The sequence below is a fragment of the Microtus oregoni genome, unplaced genomic scaffold (genome assembly GCF_018167655.1).
Source record: "Microtus oregoni isolate MIOR12 unplaced genomic scaffold, Mior012 000011F_ref0000422, whole genome shotgun sequence".
NCBI lineage: Eukaryota > Metazoa > Chordata > Mammalia > Rodentia > Cricetidae > Microtus > Microtus oregoni.
This window is the reverse complement of record NW_024543070.1, coordinates 22170211-22193958: the sequence shown is the minus strand read 5'-3', so window position 1 is coordinate 22193958 and position 23748 is coordinate 22170211. Positions and strand designations below refer to the sequence as shown.

The following is a 23748-nucleotide window of genomic DNA, read 5'->3' as shown; positions in this document are numbered from 1 at the left end:
TTTGTGTGTGTGCACGCACATGTTCAGGCACTATGGTGCATATGTGGAGGTCAGAGGACAACTTTTGGGGGGTCACGTTTCTCTTCCCATCAAGTGGATACCAGAAATCAAACTCAGCTCGTCAGGTTTGGTAGCGAGTGTCTTTACTCACTGGGCACCCTCATCTGTGTGTGTGTGTACACATATCCATGTACAGGTCAGAGAACAACCTTGGATGTCACACTCAGGAAGGCCATCCTATGCCTTTGAAGCAGGTCTCACAGCACACTTATTTACAATTAGGCTAGGCTGGCTAGCCAGTGAGCTTTAGGGGTTGTGTCTATCTTCCTCCTCCCCAAAGCGTGGATTGTCAGCACTTTATGTGTGTTCTAAGGTTCTATGAAAAGGGTGCTGGTGGCCATCTAGGGGACCATCCAGCTCACTCCCTGATACAGACAAAGGATTTGAACATCTGGGAAAGACAGAAGCCTGATCATGGAGAAAGGGAAAGTAACAGTTTTTTCCTGTAGGGATAGAAGCCCAAGTCAGAATTCCTAAGTGGACTCTGGCTTGGGTATTTTATAAGGCCCTTGGGATTTCCTCTTTCCACTACGGGTGGTCCTGTTTAGATACCTGTCTCCATGCGTTCCTGTGGTTTTTCTCAATACCTTCTGGAAACAGGAAGCTACATCTAAGGGAGCCTGCTTTTTCTTTCCTTGTTCATCTATATTCTCCAAACTCTCAGATGGAATTTGGGTCCTCAGGCTTGCAAGACAAGCACTTTTGTGACTGAACCATCTCTCCAGTTCCAGTTCCCACCTCTTAAAGGTCCCACTGGCTCTGACTTCCAAGTGTAGAGGATCAAACTCCCAATATATGAACCTTTAAGGGATACATTTATACCATATTCAGTAGTCTTAACCATTGAGTCATCTCTCCAGCCCCTGCTGTGAAGTTCTTATATACAGTTCAGGAGAGCATTGTGAACTGGTTAAAAAGCTCTGCCAACACTAGATAACCATTTATTTTAACCAATGCTATGTATCTACAAATATAGATACATAGCAATTTCGTAAAATTGATTTTTACTTTAAAATCAAAAGACTAAGTAAGCCTGGAGGTGGTGGTGCACGCCTTTAATCCCAGCACTTGAGAGGCAGAGGCAGGTGGATATTTGTGAGTTCGAGGCCTGCCTGTTTTAAAAGAGCTAGTTCCAGGACAGCTAGGACTGTTACACAGAGAAACTCTGTCTTCAAAAACAAAAAACAAACAACAGAAAGACTACCTATTCTTGGGTCAGTGAGATGATGCAGTAGATAAGAGGAACTGATGTTCAATCCTGATAGCATTCAACCCCATGTAAAGGTGGAAGGAGCCAGGTGGTGGTGGCGCATGCCTTTAATCCCAGCACGCACTAGAGAGGCAGGCGGATCTCTGTGAGTTCGAGGCCAGCCTGGTCTACAAGAGCTAGTTCCAGGACAGGCTCCAAAGCTACGGAGAAACTCTGTCTCGAAAATCAAAAAATAAATAAATAAATGTGAAAGGAGAACCAACTCCACAAAATTATTCTCTGACCTCCTCTGTCTGTGTGCCTTCGTAAGTATGACCCCACCTAATTAAAAATGCACATTTGACTGGTAATATTTCAATCCTTTTTTTTTTTTTAAAGTTTTTCGAGACAGGGTTTCTCTGAAGCTTTGGAGCCTGTCCTGGCACTAGCTCTTGTAGACCAGGCTGGCCTAAAACTCACAGAGATCTGCCTGCCTCTGCCTCCCAAGTGCTGGGATTAAAGGCGTGTGCCACCACCACCCAGCTCAATCCATTTTTTAAAGATTTATTTATTATGTATACAGCGTTTTGTCTGCATGTATGCCTGCATACCAGAAGAGCACACCAGATCTCATTACAGATGGTCGTGAGTCACCATGTGGTTGCTAGGAACTGAACTGAGAACCTCTGAAAGAGTAGCTAGTGCTCTTAACCTCTGAACCATCTAGCCAGCCCCATTTTTTTGTTCTTGTTTTTGTCTCTTGAGACAGGGTTTCTCTGTGTAGCACTGGCTGTCCTGGAACTTGCCCTGTAGACCAAGTTGATCTCAAAATCACAGAGATCAACCTGTTTCTGCCTCCCAAGAGCTGGGATTAAAAGTGTATGCCACCACCTTCCAGTTTTCAATCATTTAAAAAAAAAGATTTACTTTGAGTCAGTTGGTGGTGCCACTTGGGAGGCAGAAGCAGATCTCCGTGAGTTTAAGGCCAGCCTGGTCTACAGAGTGAGTTCCAGGACAGTGAAGACCATTACACAGAGAAACTCTGTCTTGAAAAACAAACAAACAAACCATCAGTGTTGTTAACCACAAAGCCATCTCTCCAACCCTTTCAATCCATTTTTTTTTTTAATTATGTTAGCAGAGTTTACTATTGTTACTAATGTCCCAAGTACTGGGAAAGCTTTTTTTTTCCTCATTGTTCACTGTACAAACTTTTTTCTCTTGTATTGAAAACAGCATCACTTTTCATTTAACTTTCTACTATCATTCAAATGTCCCAAAAGACATACTAGGAGATTCTCAATATTAGTTTACCTGCTCAGAATTATTAAGTACACTAGAAACAATTAACTGCCTTCTCACCCCATTTTGCAACAGGGTGGTATGTAGCCATGGAACCATGGAATTTGCTATATAGTCAAAGCTCTTCTTGAACGTTGTTTTTGTTTGTTTGTTTCTGAGACAGGGTCTCACTCTGTGGCCCTGGCTGGTCTGGAACTATCACTACGTAGACGAGGCTGTCCTTGGACTCACAGACCCTCTCGTCCACCTCCCAACTGTTGGGATTAAAGGCACCTGCCACTACTCACCGCTCTCCTCAACTCCTTATCCTCTTGCCCAGCAATTAAATCACTGAAAGACATTCCAGTATGTCTTTGTAGTCACCTACCCAGCTCCCATGATTCCTTGGGACAGCCACTTAGCTCAATCCTGCACTTCTCTTAATCCTTTTCTCCTGAAACGGTTTTTACGGCAAGGGCGTACTGGAGAAAATAAATAGTTCATGTCCAAGCCGGCAGTACAGAACCGCAGCTAACGACCGGGAACCACCAGGACTGAGACCTGAGAGCGCTTCTCGCGCGACGAGCCTAGACTCGTGGCTTCCGTGCGTGGTTCGCCCGCCCGACCTATTCGTCCGGGCCCACTCCGCTTCCTCATGGCCCGCCCATTCCACCTGGCCCCGCCCCTGGGCCGGATTGGCTCTTTTTCTAGGTCCCGGCCCACTCCGCTTCCTCAGGGCCCGCCCATTCCACCTGGCCCCGCCCCTGAACCGGATTGGCTCTTTTCCTAGGTATAGGGTGTTAGTCCCGCGCTCTCGGCTTCCGTTTCCGGCGGTGTGTCCGCGGCAGTACATCCTAAAACAATGGCGGCTGGCGGCAGTGATCCTCGGGCTGGAGACGTTGAAGAAGATGCCTCTCAACTCATCTTTCCGAAAGGTGGGACCCGGGACAGCTCGACTCCGAGGTGACATGGTCCTTGTTATAGTCGTTATTCGCTCCCTGGTTAGTCCTGGCACGGCTTACGATTGCGAAGGGATACGCACAGGTCAGCGTGGCACAGATGAACCTTGGCATAGTTTATTTAGTTAATTCCTTGGAGAAAGGTTCTATTTAGTAGATTCCACGCTCGGGTTTTTGGAATCGTGGACATCCATCTACCCTACTCTTTTTTTTTGTTTTGTTTTGTTTTGTTTTTTTGAGACAAGATTTCTCTGTAGCTTTGAAGCCTGTCCTGGAACTAGCTCTAGTAGACCAGGGTGACGTCGAATTCACAGAGACCCGCCTGCCTCTGCCTCCCGAGAACTGGGATTAAAGGCGTGCGCCACCACCTCCTAATCATCTCTCCAGCTCTCTTTGGTTTGGTTTGGTGTTTGTTTGTTTGTTCATTTGGTTTTGAGTCTTTGTATTTCTGGCTGTCCTGCAGCTCGCTAGTGTAGACCCAGCTGGCCCCAAACTCAGAGATCCACCTGCCTCCGTCTCCCAAGTGCTGGGACTAAAGGTGTGCTTTTTGAACGAGTTATTTGAGTTCACACTTGCTCTTGCAGAGTTTGAAACAGCGGAGACACTCCTGAACTCTGAAGTTCACATGCTTCTGGAGCATCGAAAGCAGCAGAATGAGAGCGCAGAAGATGAGCAGGAGCTTTCCGAGGTTTTCATGAAAACCCTGAACTATACAGCCCGTTTCAGTCGTTTCAAAAATAGAGAGACCATTGCCAGTGTTCGTAGGTGAGTACCAAAAATAAGTTAAAAGACAAAATTTACTTGCATATGTGTTATGAGGTGGCTCTCTCTCTTTCTTTTTTCTTTGAGACAAGGTTTCTCTGTATAATAGCCCTGGCTGTTCAGGAACTCGCTTATAGAACAGGCTGGCTTTATACTCACAGATCCTTTTGCCTCTGTGTTGGGATCAAAGGCGTGCGCTACCACACCACACCTGGCTTGCCAGATTGTATGTCTGTGCGCCATGCAATGCCCACAGAAGCCATACAGGGTATCAGATCCCCAGGACTGGAATTGCAGTTGTGAGTCTCCGTGTGGGTCCTGGAACTCAGAACCCAGGACCTCTGGAAGAGCACCCAGGGCTCTTAACTGCTGAGCCATCTCTCCAGCCCTACCTAAAAGTTTTATTAATATAGATTCTCATGAAAGGTAGAGGCAATAGGATCAGGGAGTTCAAGGTCATCATTAGCTCAGTAGTGGATTCAAAACCATCCTTGACTCCTTGAGACCCTTTCTTCAAAACACGAACAAAAATGGGGCTAGTGAAATGGCTCGGTGGGTAAAAAGTGTCTTCTAGTCCGATGGTGGTAGGGCAGCCTTTAACCCTCAGAAGACAGAGGTAAGCAGATCTTTGAGTTTATGCCCAGCCTTGTCTAAGAGTTTCAAGACAGCCAGGGCTACACAGAGAAGAATCCCTGTCTGGAAAAACTAAAACAAACAAAAAGAAGTGCTTTCTGTGTAAGCCTTATGACTTTAGCTGTAAAAAGCCAGATGTACCAGAAGCTCTGAGAAAGAATTCCCAAAAGTCCTCTGATTATGCATGTTTTCTCTCTCTCTCACACATACACACACAGTTAAGTAAATAAACCATATACAAACACATTGAAGAAAACCAGAGCCTGGTGTGGTGGCACATGCCTTTAATTCCAGAATTGGGAGACAGAGACAGGAGAATCTTTGTGAGCTTGAGTGTTTGAGTCCAGGCTACTAGTCTACATAGCAAGTTCCAGGACTACATAGGCAGAACCTGTTTAAAAAAAAAGGGGGGGGGGCTAATTGGAGGCTTCAAGTCCCATCAAAATCTTTGCAGAGCCGGGCGGTGGTGGTGCACGCCTTTAATCCCAGCACTCGAGGCAGAAGCAGGCGGATCTCTGTGAGTTTGAGGCCAGCCTGGTCTACAAGAGCTAGTTCCAGGACAGGAACCAAAAGCTACGGAGAAACCCTGTCTCGAAAATCAAAAAAAAAAAAAAAAAAAAAAAAAGTCTTTGCTGATATGTATGGACAAACTTATGTTAAAGATTATTTTTATTTTTTGTTTATATTTTACAATTTTAAGTATATGAGTGTTTTGCCTGCATGTGTAATTTGTGTATCACATTTATGCTTGGTGTTTGTAGAGGCAACTGGAGTTATGAATGGTTGTGTGTCACCATCTGGGTGCTGGGAATTGAATATAGGTCCTTTGGAAGATAGTCAGTTCTCTTAACTGCTGAGGCTTCTCTCTAATCCCGCTTTTCTTCTTTCTTTCTTTCTTTCTTTCTTTCTTTCTTTCTTTCATCTGTCTATATCCTGGCTATCTCATCTATCCATCCATTTAACCACTCAGACTTTAACCTATCTGGTTATGGTGTACTTTGTACATGCTAACCGCACACTATACCATTATATCCCAGATAGAATTTTATTTGGTTGCTTATTTTATGTGTATGAGTGTTTGTCTAAATGCATATATGTACATTAAGTGGGTGCAGAAGCCTGTTGAGTCCCAAAGAGGGTCAAATCTCCTGGAACTGGAGTTACAGATAGTTGCTGGGAACCAAACCTGGGTCCTCTTCTGCAAGAGTGGCCAGTACCACTACACTACCTCTCCAGAACCTACTTATTTATTTCTTGAGACAGAATCTCATTATAAAGGTCAGCCTTGCTGGGTAGTGGTGGCACATGCCTTCAATCCCAGTACTCAGGAGGCAGAGACAGATGGATCTCTGTGAGTTTGAGGCCAGCCTGGTCTATGGAGTGAGTTCCAGGACAGCTAGGCCTATACAGAGATACCCTGTCTCAAAAAAAAAAAAAAAAAGATCTGTCTGCCTCTGCCTTCTAAGTGCTGGGATTAAAGGTGTGTTACCATCACCACCTGGCCAAACATAACTTCTTAATATGTCATTTTGAAATCAGATTCATTTTAGTAAGCCTTATTTTATAATCCTGGAGATATAGTTTCCACCTAGATTTGCACAGAGCAGAATTTGGTGTCTTTGTTTTAAAGTTAAAGGAGACCAGGCTGTGGTGGCACACACCTTTAATCCCCAGCATGGAAGAGGCTGAGGCAGGCGAATCTCTGTGAGTTCGAGGCCAGCCTGGTCTACAAGAGCTAGTTCCAGGACAGGCTCCAAAAGCTACAGAGAAACCCTGCCCTGAAAAATAAATAAATAAATAAATAAACAAACAAAATGAAGATAAAGTTAAAGGAAAGTTACTTTCATGTCAGCATTCTTAATAGACTAGCCAGTCAAACCCCTGTGTTTTTTGACATTATCTTATCAAGTCTAGCAGGTAGGCCAAAGAGCTAGAGTGTCAGTTTCCAGAGGAAGGCTTCTTTGGCCTTTGAGCTTTTCATGAGGTGTGATTGGCATTTTTTAAAATATTTATTAAATTTATTTTTATTTTATGTGTGAGTGTTTTGCCTCTGTACCATATGAGTGCCTATATCTGGAATTTCAAACAGTTGTGAGCCACCATGTGGGTACTGGGAATTGAACCTGGGCCCTCTGAAAGAGCAGCCATCAATGCTCTTAACCCTGCTATGTTCTTGTCAGTTTCCTTGGCTCTGCCTGCTGTGTTTTGTTTGTTTTCTCTTTTCTGGAACTTGTTTTGCAGGGGTAGGGATAGGAAGTGATTCAAAGGGGATTCTATTGCTCACATGACCATAATCAAAGATTGTAAATATTTTTTTCAACTGGTCTTCTTTTTGCCTTTGATCATTGTTTGATGTTTGATTTTTTTGCCTTTTATTAGTGTATATTAATTATGCATAAGAAAGGGTTCCAATATGACATTGACATTTTTATACGGTATAGAACATATTTTAATCATACTCACTTCTCCCCATTGCTATTCTTGTTTCACTCCCTCACTTGTTTATCTTTTTGTATTTTTATTTTTTCTATAAACAGCTTGCTTCTCCAGAAAAAGCTACATAAGTTTGAGTTGGCCTGTTTAGCTAATCTTTGCCCAGAGACTGCTGAGGAGTCCAAAGCTCTGATTCCAAGGTTAGTACTAGATGGGACAAGTTTTCTCTGTGTTGTATAGATTTCTTTAACCGAAATTGCTAGATCTAAATGTTGTACATTTAATATTTGAGTTGATGAAATGAACAAGAATGTAATTTTATGGTATTTGAGAGATGATTTTGGGGGGTGGTTTTGTTGTTTGTTGTTGGCAGTCTCAGGTAGCCAAGACTTTCCTTGAGCTCTTGATTGTCCTGCTTCCAGTTGTCAAGAGCTGGGATTCCAGATGGGAGCTGTGAGCAGTAGTTTGAAGGGTTTTGTTTTGTTTTGAACATTTATTGTTTACGTATGTGCATGCACATGCACGCGTATTTGTCATATTAACCGGGTGGAGGTCAGTGGACAGGTTGGGGTCATCAGTTCTCTTCCTTTACCGTGTAGATTCTCAGGATCAAACTCAGGTTGTTAGATTTAATGGCAAGCAAACTTCACCAGCTGGACCATCTTGCCAACCTGAGAATGATGGTTTTATACCATACTGACAGGAAGTATATGGAACAATGGCAGAGCTCTTGCCTAGTGTGTGTGAGGGTCTGAGTTGATCTCCCTGCACCTCATAAAAGAGCATAAGAAACAGAATTCTGATACACCACAAGTAGTAATAGAACAATTTTACTATGTCTGGTAAAATCAATGCACTATTTCCCATTACCTAAAAAAGTATTCCAATATTCACTGTAGTATTGGTGATATCAGATATTGGACACAATCATTAAGTCAGTCAACAAGTGAATGACTGAAAAATGGGTCATTGCAGGGCTTGTTAGTTGGTGCTTTTAATCCCAGCAAAGGCAGGCCCATCTCTGTTGAGTTTCAGGCTAGCTGGGATTGTATAATGAGACCCTGTCTCAAAAAAACCAAGCCAAACTAAAATAAAACAGAAATTTAAATCATGTTTGACTGTTAAGGCTTTTAAAAATCTTTTATAAACAAACAAAATCTTTTATATATTTGCACTTTTCAGTGTTTTTATAAGAGAATGTGGAAAAGAAATTTAGCTTAAAAATAAAGGTGGTAGGGGGCTGGAGAGATAGCTCAGTGGTTAAGAGCATTGCCTGCTCTTCCAAAGGTTCTGAGTTCAATTCCTGGCAACCACATGGTGGCTCACAACCATCTGGAATGAGCTCTGGTGCCCTCTTCTGGCCTGCAGACATACACACAGACAGAATATTGTATACATAATAAATAAATAAATTTAAAGAAATAAAGGTGGTAGATCTAAATGAGCTGCATTCAGAAATGAACCCTCTTTGAAAAACAGTGTGGGAAAACTGGCAGTTGCTGAATCGCTTAAGTTTGTTGGTCTTCTTGCAGTCTGGAAGGGCGTTTTGAAGATGAGGAACTGCAGCAGATTCTCGATGATATCCAGACCAAGCGCAGCTTCCAATACTGATGTTCACACCCTGCTCCTGAGATTGCTCAGAACGCCACCACATCCCAGCCTGGTCAGCCTCACACAGGAGTGCTGAAGGAGAAGACACTTGGGTCACTTTGCTTTATTGAGATATAATGTCCCTCTGTGGTCCTCAGACTCATGATACGCCTCCTGCCTCACTCAGCCAAGTGCTGGGATTACAGGCGTGAGCCAACACTCAACAGCTTGGCTTTTTGGAGAGAAAAGGCTGGCTTGGTGATGGTTTTGGTTGCTGTTTCCACAGTGACTATTGGACCATAGTTACTGTGTTTTCTTGGTGCAACCTTGCAAGGGCTGCAGTCTGGAACCTGTGAGGTAGAATGATGTGTTGACCATCTCTTACCTTGGTTTTGGAGCCCATGTTGTTCTTTGTTCTTGTCATTTCAATTTTTGATGTAAATATAGTTTGTAGTTTTTTAAATTAAACTGTTTTACAAAATCTTGTATAGGGGAAGAATGTTCTTATCTAGTTGCAAATGGGAGAGATAAATCCGATTTTTTTTTTTAAAGAATTTCATTTCTTTATTTCTGGGGAGGGGGTACATGATCCATGGCACGTATGTGGAGAAGAACTTGCAGGAATCAGTTCTGTCCACTATGTGGACTTTCAGGATTGAAATCAAGCCATCAAGCTTGGTGGCCACAGCTGTTATTCACTGGGCCATCTTGCTGGACTCTAAATTATATTTATTTTATTTACTTATTTATTTTTGCAACTTTAGAGATTGGACCAAAAAGCCTTGTATATGCTAAACAAGGACTGTACCTATGAGTAATTCTATCACTGAAGTTCCTTTTGTTTCTATTTGTGTGTTGTGTACATGTGTGAGTGTGTATGTCTATGTAAGGAGACTAGCAAAGGACATTGGATGTATACCTATTGTCTTGGGGTTTTTATTGCTGTGAAGAGGCACTATGACCATGGCAACTCTTTTTTTTTCCCCCAAGACAAGGTTTTTCTGTGAAACAGTCCTGACTGTCCTAAAACTCAATCTGTAGACCAGGCTGGCCTCAAACTTACAGAGATCTGCCTGCCTGTGCCACCCAAGTGCTGGGACTAAAGGTGAACACCACCACCTCCTGGTTACCATAGCAACTCTTTGTTTCTTTGGTTTGGTTTTTCTAGACAGGGTTTCTCTGTGTAGCTTTGAAGCCTGTCCTGGTACTGGCCTTGAACTCACAGAGTCCCACCTGTCTTTACACCACTCCTCCACCCCCAAGTGCAGGGATTAAAGGTGTGTGCCACCACTGCCTAGCTCGGTATTCCTTATAAACGAAGCATTTAATTCAGGTGCCTCGCTTACAACTTCAGAAGTTCAGGTCATTGTCATATTTGGGGAGAACATGGCATTGTGCAGGCAGACGTGGTGCTGGAGCTGCGAGTGCTACATTTTCCAGGCAACAAGTCACCTGACTGATCCCAGACAACGTCACCTGACTGACCCCAGACAAAGTCACCTGACTGACCCCTGACAAAGTCACCTGACTGACCCCAAAGTCACCTGACTGACCCCAGACAAAGCTTAAGCAAAAGACCTTAAAGGCTGCCCCCACAGTGACGCACTTCTTCAGCAAGGCCATACCCACTCCAACAAAGCCATACCAAATAGTGCCACTCCCTATGAGATTATGGGGACCAGTTACATACAAACTACCACACCTGGTGTCCTCATGTCTTATGTCCCAGCACTCGGGAGAAAGAGACTGGCAGATCCCCGAGTTTGAAGTCAGCCTGATGTTATACATAGCAAGTTCCAGGACAGCCAAGCCTACATAATGAGACCCTTTCTGGGGGTAGGTGGGGAGCGAAGGAAAAAAAAAATTCTTGAGAGCTCAGGAGTCCTGTGGGCCTCCTCCCTGTTTCTTTCATAAGTGTCTATTAACAGGCCAGATCTCATGGAGTCCTACAAGTGATAACAGGCCACTATGATTCTAGATGGTGGTGCTCAATGCCAGCTTCAAGGAAACAGCTACGCAATGGGAGAAAATGAAGCCAGGTGTTTTCCATCACTGATGAGTTCAGGTCGTTAGGATGATCTGTGGAGGAGTGATGAGCCTTGAACTCACAGAGTCCCAGGTTTTGTGGAGCCAGGAAAGAACCTGCTAACAAAATGTGCAGCAGGTAATGGTCCCAAAGCAGGCATGGCTGCAACAGAAGAGAGTGTCTTGGGTCAGCATGGAGCTGTACAGAGAAGAGCGAGAGGATGCCATGTGAAGGAGCAGCCATGGAGCAGACCTGGAGAGTGCTTGTCTGTGCTTAGAATGATGCTGCAAAACATGGAGAAATTCACTTCCTGGAGTGTGGAGAAGAAAGGGGGTCCAGTGGCCTGCTGGGAAGTTTGGCAGGAACAGGAAAGAATGCAAGGGATGTGAGGAGGGTTTGTGTGAGCAGTAAATCTAGCCCTTTTTAAGACAAGTGTCAACAAGGTTTATTTACATATCCTGCATACCTACTGAACTGTCTATCCAAAGAATACTTTGTATTCAGAAATCAAATATTGTGTCTTTTTACATAATAAAATGTGTGTCTCGGTCAGAGAACAACTAGTGGAAATGGGTTCTCTTTCTATCATTTGGGTCTTGCTTGGGTTGTCAGGTTCAAGGCAAGCACCCTTATCTGTTGAGCCATGTTGCTGGCCCAAATATCTGTATGTTACTTGTTGGTTTGTTTGAGACAAGGTCCCACTATGTACCCAGGCTGTCCTGGAATTAATACCAATCTGACTGCTTCCTGAGTGTTGGGGTTATAAAAGAATTTACTTGGCCAAACATTTATAATCTTGTGCTGTTACAATAACAAGATCATTGCCAGAAAGGGATGTGATAGAAAAGAATATGAAATAAGTGTTTCCCCTTTTCAGAGACATGGTCTAAGCAGGCCGCTAACTTCTAATCCTTCCTCCTCCACCTCGAGACTGCTGAGATTACAGGTTTGTGCGACCGCTGCTGGTTTTATGTAGTACTAGAGATTGAACCCAGGGTCTCTTTCGTGCTAGGTAAATGTTCTGCCAGCTGAGCTACAGCCCAGCTTTGAAATAGTCATTTGTAGTTTGTATTCTCAGTACTTGGGAGGTAGGTGTAAAAGGATCAGGAGCTCCAGGGCAGTGGCGGCGCACGCCTTTAATCCCAGCACTCGGGAGGCAGAGGCAGGCAAATCTCTGTGAGTTTGAGGCCAGCCTGGTCTACAAGAGCTAGTTCCAGGAGAGGAACCAAAAAACTACCGAGAAACTCTGTCTCGCAAAAAAAAAAAAAAATTCAAAAAAACAAAGACCCTGTCTCAAACAAAACAAAACAGATGAGTCTTGGTGTCAATCAGTTGACTGTTCCTTTGGGCATAATTCAAATGTAACTAAAAGGCACACGTAGGAAAGGGGGGAAAAGTGTCTTTAATAACACGAAAGGCAGTTCTTGCTACTTACTAGGCCCTGATTAATATTAAAAGAAAAATTAAAAATAAACTGGGCGGTGGTGGTGCAAGCCTTTAATCCCAGCACTCGGGAGGCAGAGACAGATGGATCTCCGTGAGTTCGAGGCCAGCCTGGTCTACAAGAGCTAGTTCCAGGATAGGTGCCAACGCTACCGAGAAACCCTGTCTTGAAAAACCAAACCAAAACAAATCAAAAAAGATTTAAAAATATACTTCTTAGGTGTATTATCATAAGGACAGGAAGGTGACTACAGTATTGAATTCACTGAGAAAAAAAGAACTTCCACACCTTGGAGCATGTGGGGTTGTAGAGTTCCATCAGTTAAGTGAAAATGATTTCGACTAATGCAAGCTTTCTGTAGCTAGTGTGTTAGGCTTTGGGCTTCTTACTCTTTCTGTCCTGTCTTCTGTGTTTCTGTTCGTGTGTGGGTTTGTGTGTGTGCGCGCATGTGCACACATGCGTGCTTGCATGCCCTTGTGCATATAGAGGCCAAAGGTGGCTGGGTATGGTAGAGTGTGTCTTTGATCCTAACACTTGGGAGGCAGAGGCAGGTGACTTTCTGAGTTTGAGGTCAGCGTGGCCTATATCTTGAGTTCCAAGCTAGGGCTCCAAAGGGAGACTCAAGTCCTCCACAAGAACATTATACACTTGAAACCTCTGAGCCATCTCTCCAGCCCTTACATGCTTTTACTAAATTTACAAAATAGTTTAAGATTAAGGGTTTTGTTCACAATTTGGTCCTTGCTTTAGGGACAATAATCCCAGGGCATCTAGACCGTGTGGCTGCTGCTAGCAAGGGTTAGGGGTGTGGCACACTTTTTTTTTTTTTACAAGAAATTACTTTTTTTTTTTTTTTTTGGTTTTTCTTTTTTTTTTTTTTTTTTTGGTTTTTCGAGACAGGGTTTCTCTGTGGTTTTGGAGCCTGTCCTGGAACTAGCTCTTCTAGACCAGGCTGGTCTCGAACTCACAGAGATCTGCCTGCCTCTGCCTCCCGAGTGCTGGGATTAAAGGCGTGCGCCACCACCGCCTGGCTTTTTTGGTTTTTCGAGACAGGGTTTCTTCTGTAGCTTTTAGAGAGTGTCCCGGAACTAGCTCTTGTATCCCAGGCTGGCCTCAAACTCACAGAGATCCGCCTGCCTCTGTCTCCAGAGTGCTGGCATTAAAGGTGTGTGCCACCACCGCCCGGCTAGGAAGAAATTACTTTGTAGAGTTATTTTCCCTTTCTGTTTCTTTTTGTGGATACAAAGATAGTCTTTTCTAACACCTTGAATTTATGTATTCAAGGATGTCTTTGAACTTCTGACCCTGCTGTCTCCATGTCATTAGTTCATCACCCTGAGTTTATGTAGTGCAATGGAGCAAAATCCGTATCCTTTTTATTAATTATAATATCTTTCTTTCTTTCTTTTTTTTTGATTTTCGCGACAGGGTTTCTTCATAGCTTTTTTTTTTTTTTGGTTCCTGTCCTGGAACTAGCTGGAAGTAGACCAGTCTGGCCTCGAACTCACAGAGATCCGCCTGCCTCCCAAGTGCTGGGATTAAAGGCGTGCGCCACCACCGCTTGGTTTAATTATAGTATCTTTCTTTTTGTATGTGTGCACACCAAGGAACAGAACAGTTGTTAGGAGATAATCTAAGGTAATCAGGCTAGGCTGCAGGATACGCCTTGAATTCACTGTAATCCTCCTGTCTCAGCCTCTTTCTTTCTTTCTGTTTTTTTTTTTTTTTTCTTCTTCGAGATAGGGTTTCTCTGGCTGTTCTGACTATCTTAGCCTATAGTAAGTGTTCGGATTACAAGCATGAGCCACCACTCCCGGCTTGAAAGGGTGTGTTATTTAGTTTGGTAAAATGGGAAGTTTTTGAGAGTATCGATGATAGCTCACAAGGAGAAGAAAGTCAGCAAGGCGAAAGGCCCTGTTCAAACCCCGACAGAAATCTTTGGGCGCCGGAGATTCAGGCTCCACCTTTCACCTGCGCGCATGCTCTTCCATGAACCCTACGGGAGACCTGCGGCACAGGCGCGCGTGACGTACACCGTGCGGCCGTGATGACGCAAGGCGTACGCTCGGTGGCTCCTCGGGGAAGATGGCGGCTGCATCTTTGAAGGAGAGGAATTGAGAGTGGGGAGAAGGGAAGCGTACCAGGCGGGAGAGACATTCCCTGTGGCGCCGAAGGACACCGCGCTCGCGGTTAGGCGCCCATTTCGGCCCCCCACGGTGAGTGCGCGCCGGGGCCTCTGAGGGCCGCGGGCGGTCGCGCTCCGCCATTTTCGGGCCCGGCCGTTGCGTGCTTGGGGGGACCGGAGGGGACAGGTCGCCGGAGAGAATAGGACCGGCATTTGCGGGGCCGGCCGCGGCCGGTGGGGCTCCCAGCGGAGGGACTTTGGGGAGGAGGAGGCCGTGTGGCAACCTAGGCCTAGCCGGCACGGCGAGGCCGCTCGCAGAGACGCGAAGTTCGGAGGAAGGAAGCGCGTTGGGATGGGAGTGCGGCTTTGAGCGCTGCCTGGAAGGGGGCTGGAGAAGTTCCTGGGAATCCGGAGAAACAGCTGGAGAGTCCGCCTGGATGCTTTCTAAAATTAAGATCTGTGTTGGGGGTCCGAGAAAGGCCGAGCCTGGCGCTTTGTACGAGTTTCATTCCTATGTGGCTCGTTACAAATGTTCCACTAAGCACTAATTGTCCATTCCCAACTGGAAATTGAGTTCTGGTCTCAATATGTGAGAGAAACAAAGGCCTCCTGGCAACTGGATATTTATGGTCTTAGCGTCTCTCGTTTTCTTTTCTCCTTTTCCCTATTTCTTTGAGGCTGGTCTAGTTGTGTTGCCCAGGTTCGCCGAGAATTTCCATTCTCCCACCTGCCGGGCACAACGAGAGATTATAAGCTCTCACCCTACCTGGATTGGCTAGCGGTCTTTTTTATTGTTTTGATTTTTATTTTACTTTTGGTTTGATTTTTATTTTACTTTTGGTGCAGAGGTTCACTGTGTAGCCAGGCTGGCCTCGAAACTCAACTCAGTATGTAGTCTAAGTTTCGAACTCAGAAGTAATGATCCTGTCTCATGCACCCAACCGATGCGATGAAGAGCCTGAGCCCCATTAGACTTGGCTGTAACCCAGACTGGCACCAACTTGCTGTATACCTGACCTGGCCTTACTCTTTGATCCTCCTTTTCCCGAGTGGGATTAAAGGCGTGGGCCACACCTGACCTAGAATTCCTGTGCTTTTTTAAATCGAAGAATACTGCATATTAGTGTGTGTGCGTGCCCGCGCGCGCATTCTCTCTCTCTCACTGGCGCTCTCTCTCTCTCACTGGCTCTCTCTCTCTCTCTCTCACTGGCGCTCTCTCTCTCTCTCTGGCTCTCTCTCTCTCTCTCTGGCTCTCTCTCACTGGCTCTCTCTCTCTCTCTCTCTCTCTGGCTCGCTCTCTCTGGTCAGAAGATAGTTTGCTGGAGAACTCTTTTCCACTAAATGAGTCTTGATTGATTGAACTTAGGTTGCAGTAGATACTTTAACGCTGGGCCATTTATTGGGTTATAGTCTTGTGTTTATTTATTTATTTTTTTAAAGAAAGTCTTAGTATTTGGTTGTAACCCTTGTGGTTGGTGGCCTTTCTGGAGTAAGGGAGAGGTTAATTGTAGGAATTATGTCCTTGGATTGGGAATTAAAGTCAGAAAAGTTTATGTTATCACACGTAAAGACTGTTAGGAATGCTTTAAAGTCGTTTCTAGACGGGAGGCATTAGCTATTCGGGAGCTTTGGATGACAGGAACCAAGGCACAGTGGTGACATACACCAACCACTTGGGAGCAAAACTTCCACATGTACTCTGGTTATAATGCAGGCAACCCTCTTGCCTGTGAATGTTTAACCCAAACAAAGAACAAAGCTCTTAGTGACTGTTAAAAGAAAACACTTTAATTGTTTCCCTGGTGGCATTTTTTTTTCCTAGTCTTAATTGCATTTGAGACCCACCTTTCATTGCTATTAGGTACTTTTGCATTTTGATTGATTTCCTTGCCCAGTAGAGGTAAAATACTGTGTGGATTTGGGTTGGGGCCAAACTTGAAGTGCTGTATTTAGCATCTTTACTATAGGAAGTCTTTTACTGACTTAAGTCCCATATTCAGAGCTTGCTTTGCTAACTAACCAAAAGACCATTAACAAAAAAAGTCCACTAGGTAACAGAAAGTATGTTTCTTTTTTTGTTTAGTTTTGTTTTTGGTAGATATTACTTGATTATTGCCTGTTGTGCCCTTATCTTTGTTGCTAACTGTGATTTAGGTTTAAGATTTCTACTTGGACATGTTTTCTCTGGTAATATACCTCTCCCACTGCAAACCATTTCTCTTAGACACTGAAGCTTGTCAGCATGTTGGAGAGTATGGCGTACATAACTGTTCCTCTTTCTGGACTGTAAACATTTTAGCAATTTTCAGGTAGAGTAACAGCTTCATAAAATTTGTGTAATGCCTTATTTTCATAATTTAAGTGTTTATAAATTCCAAACTTGAGGAGATGTATTGGAAAGAAAATCATGGGATTCTGTAGCAGGTGACCTAGGTTTGCAAGCTGAATTCATCACTTACCTAGCTTTAGATCAAGAGGAAGAGTGTGATGAGTACTGAATTCAGGGGCTTATCTATTTTAAGTGCATGTTATATCATTGAACCTCCAGTTCTAAAGCAATTTAAAAAAAAACTGGGTCAGTTAATTAAACTCTCTGAGTCTCAGTTTCCTTATATAAAAATGATAATTGTTATGGGTGGGTTAGTACAAGCCTTAAATCCCAGCATACTGGGAGGCAGAGGCAGGCAGTTTGAGGTCAGCCTGGTCTACATAGTGAGTTCCAGGCTAGACTGTGTAGTGAATATAGGCTATCTCAAAAAAAAAACAAAAAACAAAAAACAACCCACCAAAAAAGTGATTTCACTGTTTCTGGTCCCAGTTATAATTTATTGAATGTGTATATTGCATATACTCATCGCTCAGATAGACCAGGCTTGCCTTATAGAGAACCCCTGCCTCTGCCTCCTAAGCGAAGGAATTCCAGATGTGTTCCACCACTTTGCCTTCCTTCATTGGTTGATGAACATCTAGATTGGTTCTGTTTCCTGGCCATCATAAATAGCAAAGGGTGTTATCTTTGGTATGTAAATTTAAAGTTATACCGACCTAGGACTGGGTTAGCTGGTTCATAACCCTTTCAGCTTTTTGAGGATGTCCATAATGGCTACAGAAGTTTACATTCTTTAATTTTTTTTTGTTTTTTTGTTTTTTTTTTTGTTTTTTTGAGACAGAATTTCTCTGTAGCTTTGGAGCCTGTCCTGGAACTATCTCTTGTAGACCAGGCTGGTCTTGAACTCAAAAAGATCCGCCTGCTTCTTCCTCCCAAGTGCCTCTTCCTCCCGAGTGCCTCTTCCTCCCGAGTGCTGGGATTAAAGGCATGCGCTGCCACCACCATCGAGTTTATACAATCAATATTCCCCCTGTATTACACCTCTATGCTAGAAGAGGGCATCATGTGGTTGCTGGGAATTGAACTCAGGTCCTCTGGAAGAACAGCCAATGTTCTTAACCTCTGAGCCATCTCTCTAGCCCCCCTTTTTATTTTTTGAGACAGGGTCTTTTTTTAAAAAATATTTATTTATTTATTATTTATACAATATTCTGTCCGTGAGTATGAGGGCACCAGACCTCATTACAGATGGTTGTGAGCCACCATGTGGTTGCTGGGTATTGAACTCAGGACCTTTGAAAGAGCAGGCAATGCTCTTAACCACTGAGCCATCTCTCCAGCCCCTAGAACTGGAGTTTTAGACAGTTGTGAGCCACCATGTGGGTGCTGGGCTTCTGGAACAGAGCTTTCTTAACCAGTGAGCTCTCCATCCCCACCCAGTTAAAAGGTGGTTCAAATGTGTAGTTTAATACAAAATGAATAGATGTTTGTTGTAGATAGAAGATTTAGAAAGTAAATAGCAATAAATCTAATTGTCTTTTTCTTTCTTTTTTTTTGTTTGTTTTGTTTTTGTCTTTTTTTTTTCTTTCTTAAGACAAGGTTTCTCTGTGTGTAGCCCTGGCTGCCCTCAAACTCAGAGTTCCTCTTCCCTTTGCCTCCTGAGTGCTGGGATTAAAGGCATGCAGTGCACTACTGCCAGGTCTAAGTCCTGCAAGTCTTTAAAAAATGCTTATGATCCTCTTTGTGTATGTGTGTACACCTGTCTGAGTTTATATGCATCACATGTGCAGGAGCCCTTGGAGACCAGAAGAGGGTATATGTAATGGAAAAATTAAAAATTGCTGTGGGATCCCCGGTGCGGGCAGTGGGCAGGGGGTCCCAAGAGCAGCCAGTCCTGGGCAGCATGAGACCACGCGGCAGGTCTCCGAAGGTGGCTTGTCCCCAGCGGTGAGCCATGTGGCTGCAGTGGGCAAAAGACAGATGGATAGGCACACCATGCAGAGTGAGGTTGGATTAAGTGGGTTATGGAAGGGGAGAAGAGAAGAGAGAGAGAAAACTGATTTAAGTATAAAACCAAGGTAGCTTTATTTAATTTTTATCTTATTTGCTTTCATTTACCTTTTGAAAATTATGTTTTGCCTACATGTATATCTGAGTACTTACCACATGCATATGCATGCCTGGTTCCTGCAGAGGTCAGAAGAGGTTATGTGGGTGCTGGAACCAAACCCAGGTACTGTGCAAGATCAACAAGTGTTCTTTTGTTTGTTTGTTTTTGTAGACCAGGCTGGCTTCGAACTCACAGAGATCCTCCAGCCTCTGCCTCCTGAGTGCTGGGATTAAAGGCGTGCTCCACCACCTTCTGCTCCCAGCAAATGTTCTATCTATCTATCTATCTATCTATCTATCTATCTATCTATCTATTATGTATACAGCATTCTGTCTGCATGGATGTCTGCACTCCAGAAGAGGGCACCAGACCTCATTACAGATGGTTGTGAGCCACCATGTGGTTGCTGGGAATTGAACTCAGGACCTTTGGAAGAGCAGCCAGTGCTTTTAACCTCTAAGCATTCTTTCCAGCCCCCCATCAAGTTTTTTTTTGTTTTTTTTTTTGTTTTTTTTTTTGGTTTTTTTTAAGACAGGGTTTCTCTAGCTTTGGAGCCTGTCTAGCTCCTGTAGACCAGGCTGGCCTCGAACTCACAGAGATCCATCTGCCTCTGCCTCCCGAGTGCTGGGATTAAAGGCATGCGCCACCACCGCCCGGCCCTGCAAGTGTTCTTAACTGCTGAGACTTCTCGCCACCTCCCTTCATTTACCTTTGAAGATTTTCTCTGTCGTGTATTCAGGTGCTTAATCATGGTTTTCCTGCCTCAGCCTCCTGAGTGCTGTGATTACAAGTGTATACTATTATGCCTGGCTCACCATTTGTTCTTTTTGTACTTATTGTATAAAACCAATAATGGATAAAACAATACCACCAAACTGCTACCAGTCATTTTGTGTTGATTCCTGTTACACTAGCACAGCGGCTCTCACAGCGCCACCACCGCCCGGCTTAAATTTTTTTTTTAAAATGTTTATTTATTTATTATGCATACAATATTCTGTCTGTGTGTATGTCTGCAGGCCAGAAGAGGGCACCAGACCTCACTACAGATAGTTGTGAGCCACCATGTGGTTGCTGGGAATTGAACTCAGGACCTCTGGAAGAGCAGGCAATGCTCTTAACCACCGAGCCATCTCTCCAGCCCCCCAATTTTTTTATTCTTAGGTGTGTTCGTGTGCCATTGCCCATGGCTGCACATGGAAGCCAGAGGTCAATGTCAACAGTCTTCCTCTACCTTTTTTTTTATTTGTTTACTTTTGAGACTGGGTTTTACTGTGTAGCCCTGGAACTTACTGTGTTGTCCTTTAACTCAGAGATCTGCTTTCTCTGTTTCCCCAGATTAAAGGCTTGTACCACTATACCTGTCTCTCTTTTTGGGTTTGTCTCCTTGTCTTGCCTTTCACAGGGTCTTAGCTATATATCTAGAGATCTGCCTCCCGAGTTCAAAGGTGTGCACCCTCACCCACTCCTGTCTCTCTTTCTCTCTCTCTTTTTTTTTAATTTTTTTTTTTCCTTTTGGTTTTTCAAGACAGGGTTTCTCTTTGGCTTTGGAGCCTGTCCTGGAATTTGCTTTGTAGACCAGACTGGCTTCTTAAGGTCTGAGATTAAAGGCATGTGCAACTGCTGCCCTGCTTGCTTGTGCTCTCCCTCCCCTCCCCTCCCCATCCCCTCCCTCCCTTCCTCCCTCCCTCCCCCCCACCCTTCCTCCCTCCCTTCCCCCCATTGATGAGATAGAGTTTCTGTGTAGACCTTGTTGTCTGATGTCTTTAGCTTTGTAGACCAGGCTGGTCTCATAGAGATCTTCCTGCCTCTCTCTCCCGAGTCTGGGATTACAGGGGTGTGCCACTACTTTTGTCTATCTCATTTTCTGTCTCTTTTATTTTTTAAGAGTTTACAGTTTCTATGTGGACAAGGCTGGCCTTAAACTCACAGAGATTCTACTGCCTCTGCTGCCCTAGTACTGGGATCACATGTATGTGCCACCAAGCCTGACTGAGACAGTCTCTTCGTGAGCCTGGGGCTTGTCCTTTTTGCTAGACTGCCTGGTTATTGAGTTCCAGGGATCCTCCTGTCTCCCTATTGCCCACCCCCACATAACTTTGGGGTTGTTGATATATACAACTGTATCTGGCTTTGTTTGTTTGTTTGTATTTGATTGCTTGGTCTTCACTGTGCCAGTGAAGGTGCAGGTGAAGGTCAGAACAACAGGAGAAGGAAGTCAGTTCTTCTTCCACTATGTGGGTGCTGGGGATCAAACTCAGATTTTAAGCTTGGTGTTATGAGCCTTTACCAGCTAAGCTTTTTCACTGACCCCGTCCTAGCTTTTTTTTTCCTTCAAGATTTATTTATTTATTATGTATACAACATTCCTTCCATGTATGCTTACATGCCAGAAGAGGGCACCAGATCTCATTATAGATGGTTGTGAGCCACCTTGTGGTTGCTGGGAATTGAACTCAGGACCTCTGGAAGAGCAGCCAGTGCTCTTAACCTCTGAGCCATCTCTCCAGCCCCCGTCCTAGATTTTTTTATGTTCGCATCTGAACTCTGATGCTAAGACTTGTGTAGCAAACACTTTACCTCCCCAGCCCCAGTATCCACTCACTTTTTTATTTTTATTTTGTTTTTAAATTTTGAGACAACTTACTGTGTAGTCTTGGTTGGACTGGAATTCCCTAGTAGATCAGGCTGGCCTTGAATTTAGAGATCCTTCTTGCCTCCCCCAGTCAGTGCTGGGATTAAAATGAGTTAACTGCTGAGGTTAGAGAGATGGCTCAGCAGTTAGGAACACTTGTTGCTCTTGCTGAGGACCTGGGTTGGGTTCATTTACCATCACCTGTATGGTAGTTCACAACCATCTGTAATCCAGTTCTAGCATTTCATGTTAGTTCTGACCTCTGTGGGCCCTGAGCATAGACATGGTATTTATACATGCAGCCAAGAACACTCAGGTACATAAAATAAATTTATGTACTTCATGTATGTCTGTTTTTTGCTTGTTTTTATTTAAATGATTAATTTTTAGGTTTTGGTTTTTTCATTTCCGAGACAGGGATTCTCTGTGTAGCCCTGACTGTCATAAAACTGTTAACAAGGCTGACCTCTGCTTGCTGAGTGCTGGAATTAAAGGCATGCACCGCCACCCATTTTAGTTTTTGATTATGTGTACGTGTCTTGTGCACAGTATCCATGGAGTCTACAAGGGGACGTTAAATCCCCAGGGAGCAAAAGTTACAGGCAATTGTAAGCCATCCTATTTGGGTACTGGGAACTGAACTCAGGTCCAGTGAATAAACAGGAAGCACTCCTTAACCACTGAGCCAGCTCGCTAGCCTGCTTTTTTTGGTTTTTGTTTGTAAATAGAGTTTTCCTAAGTGGCTTGGATTGACTTTGAGCTTGCTGTTTTTCTGCCTGCCTTCTTTGCTTGTTTGTTTTCTTTTGTTTTTCCAAGACAGGGTTACTTTGGCTGTCCTGGAATTAGCTCTGTAGACCTGACTGAACTTGAACTCAACAGAGGTCCACGTGCCTCAGCCTCCTTAGTGCTGGGAGTAAAGGCAGGTGTCAACCACCACCAGGCCTGACTTAGTAGGTGATTTTTGTCATTGAATGAACACCACAAAATGTGCGTGCACACCCACTGTGATGGTATAGATCAGTCAGTCTACATGATTTTTTTTTTGTGTGTATGTGTGTGAGGAGGGTGTATTTCATTTTTATTTAATCATCCATTCATCCATTTATTGTTTTTTCTCTTTAGCTTTGGAGCCTATTCTGGAACTCTCTGTAGACCAGTCTGGCCTTGAACTCACAGAGATCTGCCTGCCTCTGCTTCCTGAGTGCTGGGATTCAAGGCGTGTGCTACCACCGCTTTTATAGTGTTTTTGAGACAGGGTCTCACTATTGTAGTCCTGGCTGGCTATCCTGGAACTCACTATGGAGACCAGGATGGCCTTGAACTCGATCTGCCTGTCCTGCCTTTTCAATGCTGGCTTCTGCATGACTACTTTTTAAAAAAATTTTATTATGTTTATAGTGTTCTGCCTGTATATTTACCTGCAGGCCAGAAGAGGGCACCAGATCTCATTATAGATGGTTGTGAGCCACCATCTGGTTGCTGGGAATTGAACTCAGGACCTTGGGAAGAGCAGCTAGTGCTCTTAATCTCTGAGCCATCTCTCCAGCACTTTTGCATGACTTCTCTATGAAACAAATATGAAACTTCTGCTGGCATAATAAAGTATACTCTGTACGTTTATTTACTTTTGTCTAGGTAGCTGAAACTGTCCTTGGAATTTAGTGTCATCCTGCCTCAACTTCCCAAATACTGGGCATGGTGCCTTATACCACATACATAAACATATATATGTATTTACACACATACATATACACATAGTTTGTGTGTGTATATATACACACATGTATACATATGTTGTATGTATATGTTTATACACACACTAAATAGGACTATACTTTAAAAGGAGTACACTCTAAAATAGTTTTATGTAGTATACATAAGTCTGTAGTGTCAGAATTGTTTATTGCCATTGTCACTTGTATATAATTGTTGTTTATTGCCGTTGTGTTGAATAATTCAGAATTTAGTGTGCTATGTTTTTATGTATCTGATATATAGATTTGCATATATCAGCATCTTTACAAATATAAGTAATGTTTTATGCTACAGTGTGAGGTGTAACTTCATGCTATGATGTGACTTCACTAGGCAATAGGGATTTTTATTTTCATTGTAATGGTAGGATACCAGGTTTGTTTTTGTGGTCCTTTGTTGACTGTAATATTTTAATAG

The 23748-nt window shown here is 43.7% G+C and overlaps 2 protein-coding genes across 4 annotated transcripts in view; both read left to right on the top strand.

The window, feature by feature from the left end:
* Positions 1-3363: 3363 nt before the first annotated feature.
* On the top strand, positions 3364-9393 carry Polr2d (RNA polymerase II subunit D). Its single transcript, XM_041660278.1, has 4 exons — positions 3364-3465; positions 4074-4254; positions 7422-7517; positions 8850-9393. Exons 1-4 carry the CDS (start codon positions 3393-3395, stop codon positions 8926-8928), a joined length of 429 nt encoding a protein of 142 aa, XP_041516212.1. The 5' UTR covers positions 3364-3392; the 3' UTR covers positions 8929-9393.
* Positions 9394-14425: 5032 nt separating this feature from the next.
* Positions 14426-23748, top strand: part of Wdr33 (WD repeat domain 33) — a 106767-nt gene continuing 97444 nt past the window's right edge. For all 3 annotated transcript variants that reach the window (XM_041660467.1, XM_041660468.1, XM_041660470.1), the window contains exon 1: positions 14426-14593. The gene's annotated coding sequence lies outside the window, so the exon portion shown is untranslated. The remainder of the gene's footprint in view (positions 14594-23748) is intronic.

Coding starts and splice junctions, on each gene's coding strand:
- Polr2d (XM_041660278.1), top strand. CDS start 3,393: ATGGCGGCTGGCGGCAGTGATCCTCGGGCTGGAGACGTTGAAGAAGAT. Junction 4,255..7,421: donor ACCATTGCCAGTGTTCGTAG/GTGAGTACCAAA, acceptor TTCTATAAACAG/CTTGCTTCTCCAGAAAAAGC. Junction 7,518..8,849: donor TCCAAAGCTCTGATTCCAAG/GTTAGTACTAGA, acceptor GTCTTCTTGCAG/TCTGGAAGGGCGTTTTGAAG.